The sequence below is a fragment of the Battus philenor genome, unplaced genomic scaffold (genome assembly GCF_028537555.1).
Source record: "Battus philenor isolate CCGP_79_NKW_IND1 unplaced genomic scaffold, ilBatPhil1.0.hap1 SCAF_7, whole genome shotgun sequence".
NCBI classification, from domain to species: Eukaryota; Metazoa; Arthropoda; class Insecta; order Lepidoptera; family Papilionidae; genus Battus; species Battus philenor.
This window is the reverse complement of record NW_027181737.1, coordinates 12204863-12222159: the sequence shown is the minus strand read 5'-3', so window position 1 is coordinate 12222159 and position 17297 is coordinate 12204863. Positions and strand designations below refer to the sequence as shown.

At 33.1% G+C, this 17297-nt stretch overlaps 1 protein-coding gene across 4 annotated transcripts in view; it reads left to right on the top strand.

Annotated features, from left to right (window-relative positions):
* Positions 1-7892, top strand: part of Ctns (Cystinosin) — a 52382-nt gene extending 44490 nt beyond the window's left edge. For 2 of the 4 annotated variants that reach the window (XM_068774399.1, XM_068774397.1), the window contains 4 exons: positions 529-699; positions 1762-1982; positions 3607-3702; positions 4004-5031. In XM_068774399.1, coding sequence (XP_068630500.1) covers positions 529-699; positions 1762-1982; positions 3607-3702; positions 4004-4046 — 531 coding nt within the window. In that variant the 3' untranslated portion in view covers positions 4047-5031. Of the gene's footprint in view, positions 1-528; positions 700-1761; positions 1983-3606; positions 3703-4003; positions 5032-6529 lie in introns of those variants that run through there. The other 2 variants (XM_068774400.1, XM_068774401.1) reach the window with 2 other exon arrangements.
* Positions 7893-17297: the final 9405 nt, after the last annotated feature.

Here is a 17297-nt window from a genome sequence, read left to right as displayed (position 1 = left end):
AACACCTCTCGAAGAGTGTAGAGTCAAAAATAAAATATAAACAATATAAAGTGGATGATCTAAAAGAGTTCTGTTAAAAGTTACAATTTACGAATTTTATCTTTATCTTTGAAGGAAGAGTCTGCCAGAAGCGAACATTAGGTCATATCTGGAAATTTTTAAAGCACCATTGATTAGACCATTAAAGTTTTGTATAGGTATCGTGAAGTCAATGCATTGTTAGATCTGCTTAAACCTGCTATGCGGGTTATCAGCTCCAAAGAGATCGGACTCGGTCCCGGCACTTGCAAAGTGAATCCAAGTTACATAAAGTGACTTAAGTAACGTCTAATGTCTGGGCTGCGATTCTCAACGGGGGCGCAGATAGAGTTAATTATATATTGCCGCTCTTTAGCAAGACTACACCTAAAGTTTTCAAAAGCTTCCTCGTAATTTTATACACTTGGTTATTAAAAACACTATTTCCTCACATCTCTGTTGTTGTGGATCTTGTCAACCACAATGATTACGAATAATAAACAATTTCAGCGCGAGGACCAACGAGTATCCATGACTGGGCGGAGTATACTTGGAGGGTTCATGGTGATTGCCATAGTGACGGCCGGCTTGGGAGCTGGTGGCAAGATCGAATGGCTGGACTTCTTGTACATCTGCAGCTATATTAAGCTCTGCATCACACTTATTAAATACGTGCCACAGGTGGGAATTTTTTTTTATTTTCACAAAGCTTTTGTCCCTTGGGGCTCAATTTGATTAGTCGATAGAGCTATGCTTTATGACGATCCAGTTAACGATTAGTGAATATGAACCATTTGTTTTTACAGAATTATGGGTTAAGACCGTAAGGACTTCCACACACAAGGTGGACAGACGAACTTGTAAAAGTCATCGGAATTCGCTGAATTAATTTCGATTTCAAACGGCACTATTATAAATATATTAGGGAGGCCTAGGTGCAGTCGTAGACGCCCTATGGTTGAGATGATGTTGATGACAACATATGACCAGACAGGTTCACCGAGCATCGCGTGGAACGTCTACTCACAAGGTGGTTAGACATCCTTGCTAAATAACGAAAGGACCAATATATAGCTACTTCCGCCACTGCAGCCGTAGTCGTGCAATTAAGTGCACCGCCCGCCAGCCTGCTGATAAGACTACAGAGAGACCACAAAGCCACTGTGTTTGGCACTAATCGGTGTAACATTATTCCTGAGGATGCCCCGTGGAGGGGTGAAACACGTGTTGAGTGATTTAACGGTGGCAGTTGTGTAATTCGCAATGTTTGCCGCATGCGCATTTATAAGCGGGCTAGCGGGCGGTGCACTTTATTGCACGACTACTGCTGCATTGGCGGAAGTAGCTATATATTGGTACTTTTCTTACTTATGGTGGACTTTTGCAAAGTAACGCTTGAACTATTAGAAACCTTGTTTAAGTTGTCACAAGACGTTAGATGATTATGTCCAGTATTTGACGGCCTATTGTTGAGATGACGACGTGAGCTTATGACCCAACCACATGGACCGCCAAACACATCGCAGGACCTGCAAGGTGGACGGACAACCATGTTAAGGTTGTCGAAAGATGCTTGATGCAGGTCGCATCCATTCGGTTTTATTGATAATCTATATGGTAGGCCGATGACCAGCATTGGATGGCCTATAGCTCAAATGATGATGATGAGAACATATGTCTTAATATAGGAAACAGACGATTTTAAAAAAAACGAACTTAATATTATTTTGTTTAAATTTCCAGGCGTACATGAACTACAAGAGAAAATCTACCGTCGGCTGGAGCATCGGCAACATTTTCCTGGATTTCGTGGGAGGTTTTCTCTCCATCCTACAGATGGCGCTCAACGCATACAACTACAACGACTGGATCTCCTTCTTCGGAGACGCGACCAAGTTCGGTCTCGGTCTCTTTAGTCTGGTGTTTGATATATTCTTCATCTTGCAACACTACGTCTTCTACAGGTATTCTTTGTTCTATGTATTTTGTTGACGACGTGTACGTTACCGCGTAATTTTTTCTATAATAATCTTTTACGTTTATAGGGATTTTTAATGGATAGAAATTGTCATCCTATACACTTATATAGTCATCTTAAACATATAGAGTGATTGATTATAGGTGTAAAGGCTTTAAAGGGGTGATTGTGTACATGACATTTGGTGCCAATTAATGTACGGTACAACCAATCGTAATTTTAATATAGTAAAAAAAAATTGTGCGCTGTCTGTCCTTGCAGACTAATACAGCTATAAATTATAATACTGTCGCTGTGCAATAGATAAAAATAAATAATGTAACATATTTCACAGTGATCACTTTATACAGGTTGATTGATAATAGGTGTAAGAAACTCAAAAAAAAAAACGGTAACAAATGAGTTATATATCACACCTTTAAAGCATTTTCAGTCGATACTTCACAAAGGTATATTGCTTTATAAATCGAGTTAATAACTAATTGAAGTTTTGTGAACAATCACTTTTTTAATTTCATCAATAATTGTCTCAATGTAACGCGGTAACATACACGTCTGTGGTTGATGGAAGCTTTCCGATTCTTCATTTTATCTTCTAAACATCTCGCTTAATGTTTCACGTCTATGCTTTTATTGGTGGACTTATTAATATCAAAGGCAGCGGCTAACTAATCTCAGCTTTTATTCATTTTTATACCTTCTCACAAATAAATCAATTGCATTTATTGTTAAACGTAATACGGATTCCAATTTCGTTCAATAAAAAAATAAAAGGAAAGAGATTAATATCAACATGTTATATGTATATCATGGGATAGTCCTTAAATTAAATTCGTTGGTTTTGAAGTGTCTATAATATAAGTTCATCACAAAGGATTCGTCGGAGTATTTACTAAACATACACTGAACAAAATATTAAGCATGATTGTGAAATTAGTAATATGTTAAAGATTTATATGAATGATGTGAATATTAAAGAAGAAAAAGACAGCAGTATGATTTAAGAGAAATATATGTTTAAAGTGAAGAAGTGTAATAGAAATAAGTTAATAAAAATGATGAAATATGATATAGCTCCAATAACATACAAAAGGACATACGGAATATTATAATACATACCGAATAAAGAAGAAAGAATCGTGAATAAAAAATAAAAAGGAGTTGAGAAATTCCTTTTTTATTGTCATAGAAGCAAATGTCTTATTGCATATACATAACAAACAATAGATAATTTCAAATCTAAGAAATATGAAACATAACAGACCTTAAATATATATTTTGAAAATTGTTTTTTGGTACACATGGAAAAATAAATAGATTTTGGGAAATTTAATATTTAATTTTACTCATATTCAAAAACTGTTGGATTCGCAATACGGAAAGATAATACAATCGTGTAACAGTATACTAAAAAAAAGTAAATAACAGTACGCAGAAGAATTTCATTTGATATAATCATTCATGAAAATGGGACGCTCTCATCGCTTTTATCGGGACGCAAAAGTTTTCAACGCGTGTTCACATTCTCGAAGGACGCCAAAATGGCGACGCTTGTGTTTTTAATATAACAAAAACGGTTAAGGAAACATATTTGTGGTTGACATTTTCAGAGAGGGGCGGGAATTTATGATTGTTGACAGTAGTGACGAGGGCTCGAATATGACATCAAGTGGTGAAGGCCGGGATTACTTTATGGTCAGTTATTGGTATGTATGCGGTGATAACCTGAATGATAAAACAAATTACAATTATTACTTACGAGCTTAACTAAACTGTAAATACTTTGACTTAATATTTTCTTCTCAGTCTGTCACTTTTACTAACTAATCTATTTGTTGTCTGCACACTTTGTTATAGTCTGTACGACGTTTCTCTTGTGTTGCCAGTTAAAATAGTGTCTGTGTTTACGTCTCAAGTAATGTAAAAGTTAAATTAAAATTATGGTTGATAATTTGGATGTGAGTTATAGTGGTCTTGGAAATTATTATTTTATTTGGACATTTTTAGGAATGCCGATGAGAAAAAGTACGACCTGGACATCAAGGCGTGATGAAGACTGAAGACCAGCTGTCAGGGTTATAATACTGTGGTCCAATGAGTGCACATTACCGATTATTTTGCACATAAAACAAGGAAATAAAAAGTGTTTGAAACAGATTCGAAGAGAAATGAGATCAGGCCTTGTAAAACGTTTACTGCCATTGCTTTTGAGCAAAGCATTCCAAGATAAAAAATAATTGTTTATTTATTAGTCTGTAAAAGACGGCCGTTAGCTATTTTCTAAAGATTTTATTTTAGCCATTTTTATAAATTTATTACCAGTCGCCACCCTGTGTCTTATATAATCTATGGACCAGTCTTTGGCACTTGACAGCTTGCAATATAACTAATTATTTATGAAGAAAATATTTCGTAGTGTTAGGCTCGCCATTTATTTATTTGTTTAATGAACTGATCCCACCCGAACTATTCAATCTTATGGTTCCGTTAAGAAATAAAGAAATAAAATTAATTATTTATTTCCGGTTGTCTGTTGGAAATGTGAAATGTTTAAATGAATTTGTTAATTATTGTTATTGAATGACCAAGTCATTTTGAAAACTGATCTGTGATCAACTGAACACATTTTATATTAAAATGTGAATAAAATTATCTCTGCATTTTTGATTTTCTTCCTTTACTTTAGGCAAATAAAAAGGTTTCATTTCACTTTAGACACGGAATATACTTGGGTAAGAAACTCCGAAACTCTATGTATTAAATTGTGATAGACCTATTAATGTCAGTTGGGTGTTTAAATATGTTACTTCATAATTTTATACATTGAGTTACACTCTGTCTGGACAATATAGTGTGGCTATAGAAAACTCACAGATACTACAAAGAAAAACTTTAATTACATATCAGGAAAATCATTGCCAGGTTAATAAATGGGCGAATTACTTTATATGAATTTTAAATGATTTCTTTTGTCGAATTAATTTTAGTTATTATTTGATAATGTATTTTTTGAATCAATAAATTTATTTGGATTTTGCTGTGTTTCCATTTTAACCCTATCCCACATATTAGCGAATCGAGTTACTTTAATACGTATCGACTGTTATACAGCCAATAATTGAATATAATGTAATACAATATTAAATAGTTTTCCACCTTTGTTCGGAAACCTCTAAATGAATTAATTTTTAAATTATTTGTCAGAAGAAGGGACAGAACCTTATTAATTATAAATCACTCAATAAAATCTACAAGTTTTGATTATTTGAGTGTAATATATAATAATCAAAACTATATTTATAAAGCTACAGCTAAGGTTACCGGTTACGAAAGCAGTGGTATCCCAGAGGCAAGGGCTGAGACTTAAAATCGGAGGTCGCGGATTCGATTCCCGATATATAATTCACACTTTGTGCATTATATATATAGGATTGCCGCTGCTCATAAAGAAGTTTTAGAAGATGGACTACGTCCTCTGCGTACCATAATATCACACTGCGATCGCCAACTCTCTTGCCAAGCTGGGCGATTATCGTATATCCCCCTATAAAATATCTTTCGGGAATACCTATGCCTTACAGTGGAATAGAAGAGATTTGTAAGAAAATCATTCATCGTTTCTAAATCTGTTATTCGTGTATACGATTCACGAACGATAGCTAACTAATATGTAACATAGTCATATAAATTATGATAAAAAAACCTTCCAAATAAAATATCAGCAACCGATAAATAAATTAATTCGAAAAAAAAAATTGCCACTAATTTAAAAAAAAACTTTTTATTTGCTTGTTTAGGTGACTGAAATAACAGAAAATGTTATGAATGTAGATAGAACTTTCATATAAATTTAACTAAAATTAAAATGTTTAGTGTCTTAGTACTTAAGAGATATTGAGCATTAATACATATATTCGATCAACGTGTGTTGCCGATGAAGATATATTGCACCTGAACGTGGTTCGCCTTAGGTCTTATTGGGAAACTCACAGGCGTTCAACGAGTACGCGAGTATTATGTTCGGGATTTGGCTACAGGATCGAATAAGGAGATCCGTAGACCAACGAAAATAATCGATATAGCCCAGCTAATTGAGAAGTAGAAGTTGCTATGGAACAGATGGCCGCAGGAGCCTTAAGGTTGTGGAGTAGAGACCACGGATGTCTAAGCAGCGTAACATGACGAAGACGCTGGAATCAGACCGCTTTTAGTTGGTCTTGTTGTATATCTAAGGGAGAGGATTGTGGCTCAAGATAAACCAGTTAATAAATCGTGTCATCTGTTGATAATTTGTAATTTTTAGTAAAACTACTGGCTTAAAATACTTAAGTTTGTTTAAATAGCAATAATATAAATGTAGAGGTAAAAAGGAGGACAGTTTGATGATTACTTATTTGCACGTAAATGCGAAAGTGTTTTTTTAAATAAAACTGGCATAAACAATCTTTCTAGATGTATTATAATATCTTAAGGACATTGAAAATATTTTTTAATCAACAATGAAATTGTAAAAGACATTCTTTTTCTTTTCAGACAAGCGCGATATATATTACTTCCCGGTGTCATTTCTGCAGAAGAACAAGCTGGTACGAACGTAGATGAACCAGACCATGGTACTAGTTCGGATACAACTTACCAAGGTTAACTTAGTGATTGGTACGGTTAAAGTGAATTGTATACCAACAATCTACAGACTAAGATTTAGGTTAAGTGATAATTGATAGTTGAAATGGTATATACAAAGCAGAGTTGGTAAGCTGCTGGAGCATCAAGAGAAATGGAGACCTGAGATTGAAAAGCGCAGCGCAGAACGTCAACCCACAACGACCTAGTTGAGGTAGACTCTGGACTCAGGCAGCTTCCAACCGGTCCTGATGGAAATCTATGTCTAGATGTGGACATTCTGCGGCTGAAATGATAATTATAATTGGAAAAATTGATAGAATCTGTTTAAATATAGATTCCGATGGTATTAAAGAAAATAAGAAATAAGTATTAATCATATTAAAGTAATTTGTTTACAAAAACAAATAGTAATAAATAGTATATGATTAAATAAAACATATGAATAAGTGTTTAGAGTAATCATAATTAAAGGATTACTAAGTGCATTACTAAGTGATATAAATAAATAAAATGAATCAAGAATAAAGTGAATAAATAAAAATAATTCAAAGACTGAATATAGACATGTGGCAGACAATATAAGTGTAACATTAGTTGTGATATTGCAATATATTAATAATTACAATGTGAAAACATAAAATAAGTGTTAATTTAACCCTTATAATAATCAATGTTATTTAATATATACTCATTATATACTATTAATAAGTGGTTCCAACTGTATCCCAATTGTAGATAGTATTTGAGCAATGCTAGCCCAGCCGTATGGACTGAGACTTGTGATCGTACGTATCGTGTTTGACGCCCGGGATGAAATCTTATATAATTAAATCGCTTGCGTGTCGATTATGATATATCACCTCATAGATATCTTTGGGGTAGGCTTATCCCTTGCAGTGTGTGTCTATGGGCAGAAACGATTACCACGAATGAAATAAATTATCAATTTATTCTGTATTACTAATGAAATCGTAAAATACTATTGAATTTCCAACAAACAGAGAACACGTGTTGCATGTACGACGACTGACGCTTGAATGACATACATTGTAAAGTTGCATACATACAAGTACACACACACATAGAACGAAACGTCAAAAAGTTGAGACAATGCAAATAATCACCTCAATAAAGTATTATTACTCAGTATAATATTAATCAGTATCTTATTGAAGTGCACATATATGATGTTATTTATTCATTTACGAAATTGCTAAATGCAGTTAATGTAACCTTTTTTTAAAACATAAACCTATGTATGTTATGCCAACGTAACTCCTATAATAGTGTAACTCGTATAATATTGCAGTTTATTGGATTTTTAGTTAAAAATATAACAAAAATTTGTAATGAACAGCGATTATATATTTATATAAGAAATTTTTATGTTAGTTAAATATGGTCCATCTAAAATGTATACATCAATAATTATAGATTTCATATGTTTAAGCGTTTAATAGTGCTACCGAAACCTCTGTACCGTGCCTAAGAATATCGCGGCCAAGAGGAGGCTGAGGAAATAATATAATATTGAAATATAATTATATATTTGTATAATATATAATTATATTTGATATTTTTTATTATTTATATAAGTGTATTAAGTAATAGTTACCAATAATATAAGTGTTATATTTGTCAAAATGTTACAATTTCAAATGTAATGTAAAGCGACATTTTAGCGCTCCCCACACGTTTTTCAGAAACTATATAAATTTGAGTCCAAGAATGAAGATCTTTTGGATAGAAAATACTTAATCTACATTGTAGAGACAGGTGGATGAAATAAATAAATAAGTCAAGACCAGATTTTGAATAACGCGATATTCAAAAAAATAATTTTTAAAAAATAATACTGTGATCAATAAGCATGTATTTAATTATCAAATATAAATTCTTTATTTATTCTTCCAAATTTATTTTATACCCTTTCGATAAAATGCGCTTTTGCCAATGCTTTTTTGATTTTTAACTCCTTAATCTTGTCAATATGGCGTCCAATCATTGGTCTTTTGCAGAAAAGAGAAGTCACATGGAGCCGAATCAGGCGAATACGGTGGTTTCGGAACGATGAGTTGATTTTTAGACGCTTCTTTTTTCCAAAAAATTGCGCGATTTCGATCGAAATAAAACTTGACGCGTTTGAGACACAAAAAATGTTATAAATAATTCTACCAACCTACCAAAAATTTACCTGCCTTCCGAATTCCAATTTTATTTCAGTTTTTGATCGCAGTAGACCATTATCTATTATTCAAAAAAGTTTTTTCAAGTGGTGTTAATTGTATTGTTAAGTAGATAAGTAATTTTTACAATAATTTTTAGGGGTGCACGTGTTTTATTGCGGTGCCTAAATATAAATTGTTTGACAATATCGAAGTTTAGAACGATGTACCGATTTAATTTTCATTGTAACATTTTTATATGTATTGCATGTATTCAGTATTCAATAAAAGAATTCAAATTAGTAGCAAAATTGTTTTTATCTTTTATCTTTCGGCACAATACTGTATATTATTGGATTTTCGTCATTACTATTGGAAGTCTACAGGAAGACCTTTCACCAGCAATGGACATCTTACAGCTAAAATGATGATGATGAATGCTCTTTACTTGTTCATCAGATTTGAAAAGGTAGAGCCTATTTAGTGCTTAGCCGAGACATGTTATGTTCACTCATTATATTTTCCTTCGGCGTTTGAGTAATAGTGACAAGGCGTAAATGCCTACTGAGAATCGAACCCCTGACATAAGATTGTAAAGTAATATAAAGCTTATAAGCCAGTATGGTTATGGTAAGTAATGCTATTAAAAGGAACTAAACCAAATAGAAAAACTGGAACCAAAAATAAAATAAATGCACATGTAAACGTACTTATCAAATAATAATAGAATATAAGACAAGTCTACAATGTATTAAAAAGTTCAAATCCAAACAAATTTGTGATATCAAAAAATAAAAATTAAGATTGGAAAATAAAAATGTACCTAGCCACCTAAGAGTAAAAAGATGAGGAAAGGAAGGCGATGAAAGCAAGAAGCAATGAAAGAACAAAAATTGCAAGATATTGTGAAGGATAAAAGGAAAGAATAAAAGAAATTGAGAAGAATGAAAGTGAGAGTCGAATAAAGATAAAACTCTGAAAAAATTATGTGTAAATAAAGTCCCTGTCCCAAACAAGATATGTACGAGGCAAGATAGGTATGTGAGGCTCCCAATAGCGGGGGCCATAAAAACATAAACAACATAATTGACGAGTTATCATAAAAATGGTAGGTTCGATCGACCGTTTGATATTTGTTACGTACATATATCATTACATAGGCGTATCCCGTATTCCGGGGTTTGTTTTTTTACTAATGATATAGACTCATATCTTTTTTGTTTGTTTTAACGAATACGTAGTTGTTTACCTGAGTTTACTGATAATTTTATCACGAGTCAGTCATTAGCTAAGAAGTTGTAAATAGTTGTTTTTTTACAATCACAAGTACGTAAGTAGTAATTTTTACAATTACAAATTTTACGTTATATGCTAGCTGTGTTACCAAACTTAATACTGGTCTGAAGTAATTGACCGACGCATTCAAGTAGAAAAAAATAAATTAATGCAAAATCAAATTGATCACTTTATTTATTGATAAAATGTTAAATAAATAATGTTGTTATCGATAAATATTGACCGACGAATATTGTTAGTGACGAACAGTCAAATGCGCGAAGTTCATAGCAAACTGTCAAATGCTCTTAGTGTGAAATGACATTTTACAGGACTTTTTTTCCTTTACTACCTTCTACAGCGTATTTGAAGAGGAATGAATTCGGTAAAATAGTTCTCAAATTATGGCGAGTCCAATATAAGGATTCATTCCTATATACATAGATACCATGTCTAGTGGTGCCTGTACCCATGGTTACGTACAACCAAGTTAATCGTTCAAATAGATATATAAATAAACGTTTATTTATAGAGAATACGTGTTTATTGTTGCATGTATCGCAAATGTTTGAACTGAACTTATACGTCATTTGTTTATTACAAAATGTGATAAGTGCAAGAGAGGTTATTAAACCAAAACAATTTCTTCGCGGGCCGATTCAAAGGTCATTGATATTGATGACGATTATGTTAACATTAGCTGATAGCTAGATTAGTTGATTTACTGTCGCGGTGGTCAATACAGTTCAATGAACATAGATTTAATCAGTAATTATTTAACACCCCACTGTCACCATTACGTTCTATTGCGATATTGATACGCCTATCGTAATAATTCGATATTTGTCACCTTTTCTGCATTTGAACCGCGTATAGTATGTAGCCCTGTTGATAGACTACTGTCACTTAGTTTTTAAGGCTTTATGATTTTTTGATTAGTAATTATACGAAAGAGAATGATCACTTTAAACAGAGTGATAGGAAATCGAGGTCAAAGCAAACATCGACCTTTTAAATCTTTAACGCCTATAACCAATCACGACACATATGTTTATGTATTTATAATTATAATTTAATTAAATAGGGGTTAATTGTTGCAAATCTATATAAAGACGACCAAATGGGAAAATCTCTGATTTTTATGTCTAAAAAAACTCCCTTATGTTATGCTTTACTTTGTTTGGATAAAAAAAGATTTTAGTCATAAAGTTTGTAATAGTGTAATTAGATTTAAAAAAATATAGAAAAACATTTATCACTGAAATAAAACATGTATATGGTTTCAATCATAGATGTAACAGATTAGATATATTCGAGTATATGTAGTTTATTTTACGATAATCAATGAATAACAGTATTAAGATTAAACAGCCGAATCTTCGGTAATTCGTTGCATTAAATATCACATGACATTGACGTCATTTGTCAAATAAAACCACTCATTATTTATGATCAATAAAGCGACATATGCTCGTGGATTACTTGTTAGCTACTTGGTGACGTAGAATATTTTACTAAATGTTATGTAATATTTCATGATTATTTAGTCGTGAATATAGATTATTCAGTGAATAAAAAACGCCAGCGATAGATTTTTCATGTTAAATATATTAATACGTTGAACGCGATGTTAAAAACTGGGTATATTTGCGGCAGGCCGTATAGCGCGCAGAAAAGATAGTTACTGGAGCCTTAAGGTTTTGTAGTGGGTGCCTCGAACCGTCAAATGTCGGACCTCCACTCATAAGGTTGACATAGGACCTTATTAAAGTCACTGGAAGACGTTGGATGCAGGCAGTATTGAATATAGGGGTTTATATCCAGCAATGGAGGTCCTGTTTCGAGTTGTGATGGTGAGTTTTTACACTATGAACTCTTAATTCGAACTTGTAGACAAATCCAGAGCATAGCCGTCTCGTTGGATGACTGTAAGCTTTTGTGTGTTTACCAATCCGATGGCCATGTGGCTAGTTTAATAAATTACTGTTATTACTATTACAATATTGTGTCTCCCTGCTTAAGCTTAAGACTACTTGATCACCTGTACCTTTTATTTACTTGAAGCTTTCTTGCAAACAGTCGTATTATGTTTGTACGGATAAATAAAACATGTCTTAGAACTAATTCCTAATCTCAACTGTATTAATCCGAAAATCTTATTTAAATTTTACTCATATAGCTGTGGAAGATTTTATCTGTAAATTTTATACAAACATCTTCGATATCTTAACCGGTAGGCGTATGAGTTCAAACAATAGAACAAACAACTCTGTATAGATAAGGCACATGATTCAACCCACTGTGTCTGCTCATGTGACCGCATGCAATTTATTATTATTTATAATCAATGCTAATTACTTATCACTCCGTCTCGTAATGTATAACAATACTATTATAATGATTTCAGTGCAATAATCAATTTTAATGCTTATATAAACATTTATAATACTTTTACTTAATTGCATTTTATTGATAAAAAGGACACTGAGGTTCATAGATTATTTTTATCAGTTCTAAAATTTTATATGGACTTAGATCGTTTACGTAAATTGGTATTGAAGGTGTACGCGATGAATCGATGTAGAAATCGATTTTTTTTTGAACGAAACTGTTCCTGTTGCCCAAATGACATTTGCAGGTTCCGCGAGATCGAAAGATCTCTATTTAGGTAACGAAGCTTATGGGCTCCCGGGAGAGCCTCGTCTCGAGCTACTATTTACGACTATTTTACAAAATGGAAGTCAGTGGTCAGCGGTTAATGGAGTAATTAGGCTCAACGACGACAGGGCCTCGGCACCAGCTGTCACTCGTAAATAATACTCACTCAGAATTCAGACAACAGGGACGCCCGAGAGGGCCAAACCTCGGCTGAGTCGGTTATTATGGTGGGTTTGATTTGTACCGCTCAGGCATTGTAAATTTGTGTGCTAGATGGCAAAAGGTTGTTGATAACGAAGAAATAAAAATCTGTTAAAATATAGTCGTGTGAATTTAACTAAAGCGACATTAATTTCCGGTCCCCTTTATATTTAGCATGATCGTATAGAAACAGATAATTGATTGATATCTACGTCTTTGCAGTGTGCGTGTTAATCGAAGAGTGTCATCAGTCGGGGTCACAACGTGTTCTGCGGGTGGCGGTGATAAGCTACATATATACATATTTCTTCCTTCGTAGGCGAGGAATTTAAACTTCCGCTGTAATCGATGTGGTGTATAAGCTTTAAAGAGATAAACGTTTAGCTCATTTTTAAGCAAGATATATTAAATTAATTTTTTTTTCTGTTGGAATGCTACGAAACAATAATCAATCATAACACGTAGTTATCTTAATTTTGAAAACGCTTTTCTCAACACATTATCATTATGTTATTCAATATTTCTAAAAGCATTATTTATACGGAGTGATTTTGTTTTCTGAAAGTTGAATAGCCATAGACGGTGGTGTTGGGCCGCCCTCAAGCCTTTTTACCCCATACTATAGATGGTAAGTCGAAAATCATCTGACACATGTTATAGTTTTAAAAATTAAAACAACGAATGTCATATTTCACGATTTAAAACGTGACTTAACAATTATCTTTTTTATCTGTCACATGCGTTCTCTTCAAATTTCGCATGGGGCCGGAGCGTGAAATGTCTTTAAGTGTATAATTATTATATTATTCGCGATAAACGGAATTAGTTTTATTTGCGTTTTATAACATTGACTTGTGTGCAGAACGATGTAAATGTTTCTCTTTATACATATTTACATCCTAATTATAAAAAGTTTTTGCCCTTCGAAATGGTATACAAAAGGTATTTTTAATTACTTTAAATCATTGCTATCAGTGTTATTCTAGTTATTTAAAGATCTAGACTATATTATCTCAATTAGACAATTCCTTCTATAGACACATTTACAAAAACACGCTTACATTAACATAGCGAATCATTATTAATATTAATATTTAATTCAGTTGGTAGAGTTCATAGCGTCCGGAAGGCTACTCTCCATCGTGTCAACCCAAAAAGATCCCTGCATAGGCTTCCCGCAAAGAATATTTTAATGACCAGTCGTACGCTGCCGCATCTAGCGAATTCACCGATTTTTTTTAAAATAAACAGTTTTTAACATCACTTGAACATATAAACTAGGACTTCTAGGATTACATGAAGCCAGTAACTCCAAGTTCTATCGATAATTTAAATATTTGTTTTTTTTTCCATATCTATTGAGTCAATAATAATATTTCGGGAATATTAATCGCTAAAGTTAAAATTAAGAAAAATCATTAAGATAAATATAAATAAATTTGTTGATTATAAAAGTTTTAAATGAAATCAGGCGTTATTTTGCGGAAGTCCATCCTAAGTAAGAAAAGGACCAATATATCTCCCGCTACCTCCGCACATGCAGTCGTAGTCGTGCAATAAAGCCAACTACCACCGCTAAATCACTCAACACGTGTTTCACCCCTCCACGGGGCATCTTCAGGAGTAATGTTACACCAGACTCTGTATTTGGCACTAATCGGTAGTTGTGTAATTCGCATTGTTTGCCGCATGCGCATTTATCAGCAGGCTGGCGGGCACTTTATTGCACGTCTACGACTGCATGTGCGGAGGTAGCTATATATTGGTCCTTTTCTTACTGATTATATGAGTTGTAATCAATCTTAATAGTATTTCTAACCTAAGGTCGCAAGTCTTTCCATAGAGACAAGGTGACGTAATGAACGTACATAGTATAGATAGATAAACGCAATTTTGTATTTGTTCTTCGTTTGTGAATTATTATTTATTCAAACTGTCTGCTCGTAAAATAGTTTCAGTGTAACTAATAAGAGTTAACTACATAAATATTAACTAATACAATATCATCGGATTTTGTATGAATACAACAGGACACACCCAAAATATAATATCGATAACTTTTTCACTTTTCAAAATAAGTAAAAGTTTTTTTAGGACTATATAATATAAGAAAAACGTTTTATTTTATAAATAACACTGTTTCCAAGAGTTGAATAATTAAAAACTAATGTATTTAATTGGTAAAAGTAGTCTTATAGTCGTTTAAATCAACGACTACTGTTATAATGGTGGCTGTTTTACAAGATTTTATAGCTTTAATACATTAAAATACTATTTAATTACAAATAGATATTCAGGTCAAGTTTTCCATAGTCATAGGGGGAAAAATTACATCGAGGGTCGTGACCTCAGCGAAGGCGCTGGTTTGCGGGCCTGCAACGTTCTCGAAGCTAATGTTATCACTAGCGGAAAATCTTGAAAAACAAACAGTGTTACTTTCCACCGGCTTATGCTTTTCTAAACAATTTCGTAGATATATAGACTAATAGCTGTATAAAGAATAAACCTCTTTGATGTTTGTTTTGATTACTTCAAAGTCAGATTTGTTAATAAATAAGTATGTGTTATTCAATGTCTCGGCAGGACTTTCACCCACAAGTAAGACAGTCGACCTCATTAAGTGCGTCGGAAAAGGCTGGACGCAGACTACTTCTAATCGATCTTATTGCAATTCTGTAGGCGATCCTATATCTAGTAGTGGACGTCTTACACGTGCAAAATTGTACTAAACATTTATATTTCACGTTGATATAATAATAATTTAAATTGTTGTTAATATTTCAAACCGCTTTTTCATATCGACCATTTAGTTTGAAGCCATGTATATCAGGATTCTTCAGTACATACGTACTAAAGTCAATGTTTAAACCCACCATGTTAATTTATAAAGATGACAACGTGAATATATTTTTTGGTTAAAACTACTACAATTCTGATAAAAAGATATCACGATCATTGTTACTGCGTAAACAATGACCCGTAGTCATGATCGTTCAATTTTCGATTTAATTTTGATCATTTTGACAAAATTTTCTAAAGCAATTGTCGTATATAAGCTAACGAAATTGTTCGTCACAATGGAGCCACGATGTTATGAAACGTATTTTAATTCTGTTACCGCATGATCTTGCCTTATCAACTATTTACAGTGTATCAGCTAAAATGATAACGTGTATGGAAACAACTAAAATTATTGTGACATTAATTATTTTAATGGCACATTTTTATAACTCGATAAAGACGATCGTCATCATCCCGATTATTTCAACTATAGGAAGTTCACAGCTGGACAAAATTTCTCTCAACGATTTTTAATAAGTCCAGTTGGAAGTTGACTGCGTCCAGCTTTTTGCGACGATCTTAACAAGGTCATCTGTACGCCTTCTGGTTGCCTCTCCAAAACTTTAATAGAAAAACAAAACAAATCTAGAAAAATCACAACGAAAGCCTTGGGTGTTATCTGGAATATTCTAGAGAAAAAACAGGAATTTCTACAGCACCGAATTGGTATATATCATCTAAAATTCTTTCCATTTAAATAAAAAAAATAGTTTTAAAGTGGTTACGTGCAAATCAGAGGACAATCCTCGAGATTTACATACGAGATCGAATCAGGAATATAGATCTGTAGACGAGTGAAGGTATCTAACGTTAACAAGGGATTGACAAGTCATAGTATCACACCACATAGCTTGCAGGACAGATGGTTGCTGAGGCCTTGGAGTATTGAATTGGAGACCGCAGACAAGTAAGCGTAGCGTACAAAGAAACAATCTCATCAAGGTCGTCGGAAGATGATGATGCACGCCGCTTCCAACTAATGCCAGCGGCCTATGTCCAGATATGGACGTCCTATGGATGAAATGTAGTTGATTGTGATCATTTTTTTTTCAAAATAAAGGACAAAATAAGTCTCGGGATTATGTGTACTTACCTCGTGACTTAAGTTGGTTGTAGAATACGTAATAATCTGGAAGAAAATGTTAATAAAAAAGCTAATTTATTTAGCAATTTCGTACGGAACTCGATTTTGTAATGAAGTGAACGTTTTAAATTTATTCGAATCACGTGTTTTCTTTCTCAACATATTCGTCCCCTTCTCGCAATCGATATATCTAGTAGCGAAAACTTTTTGTTATTATTGAAATCTTATCTTGTCAATAATTGTAAATTAATTAATTATGGACGCTATTATATTCAAAGATAAGAAGTTCCAGTTACAGAGAAATCTTAAGATTTAGATGACGCTTTGATATCCGATGAACGAATGAAAGCCATTAATTACTCTAAATCTATCTATAAAAATATGTGGTTTCAGAGTGGAGAACATGGAACGACAAGCGCAATGTAGGAAGTAGGTTTTTGGTGGACAGACG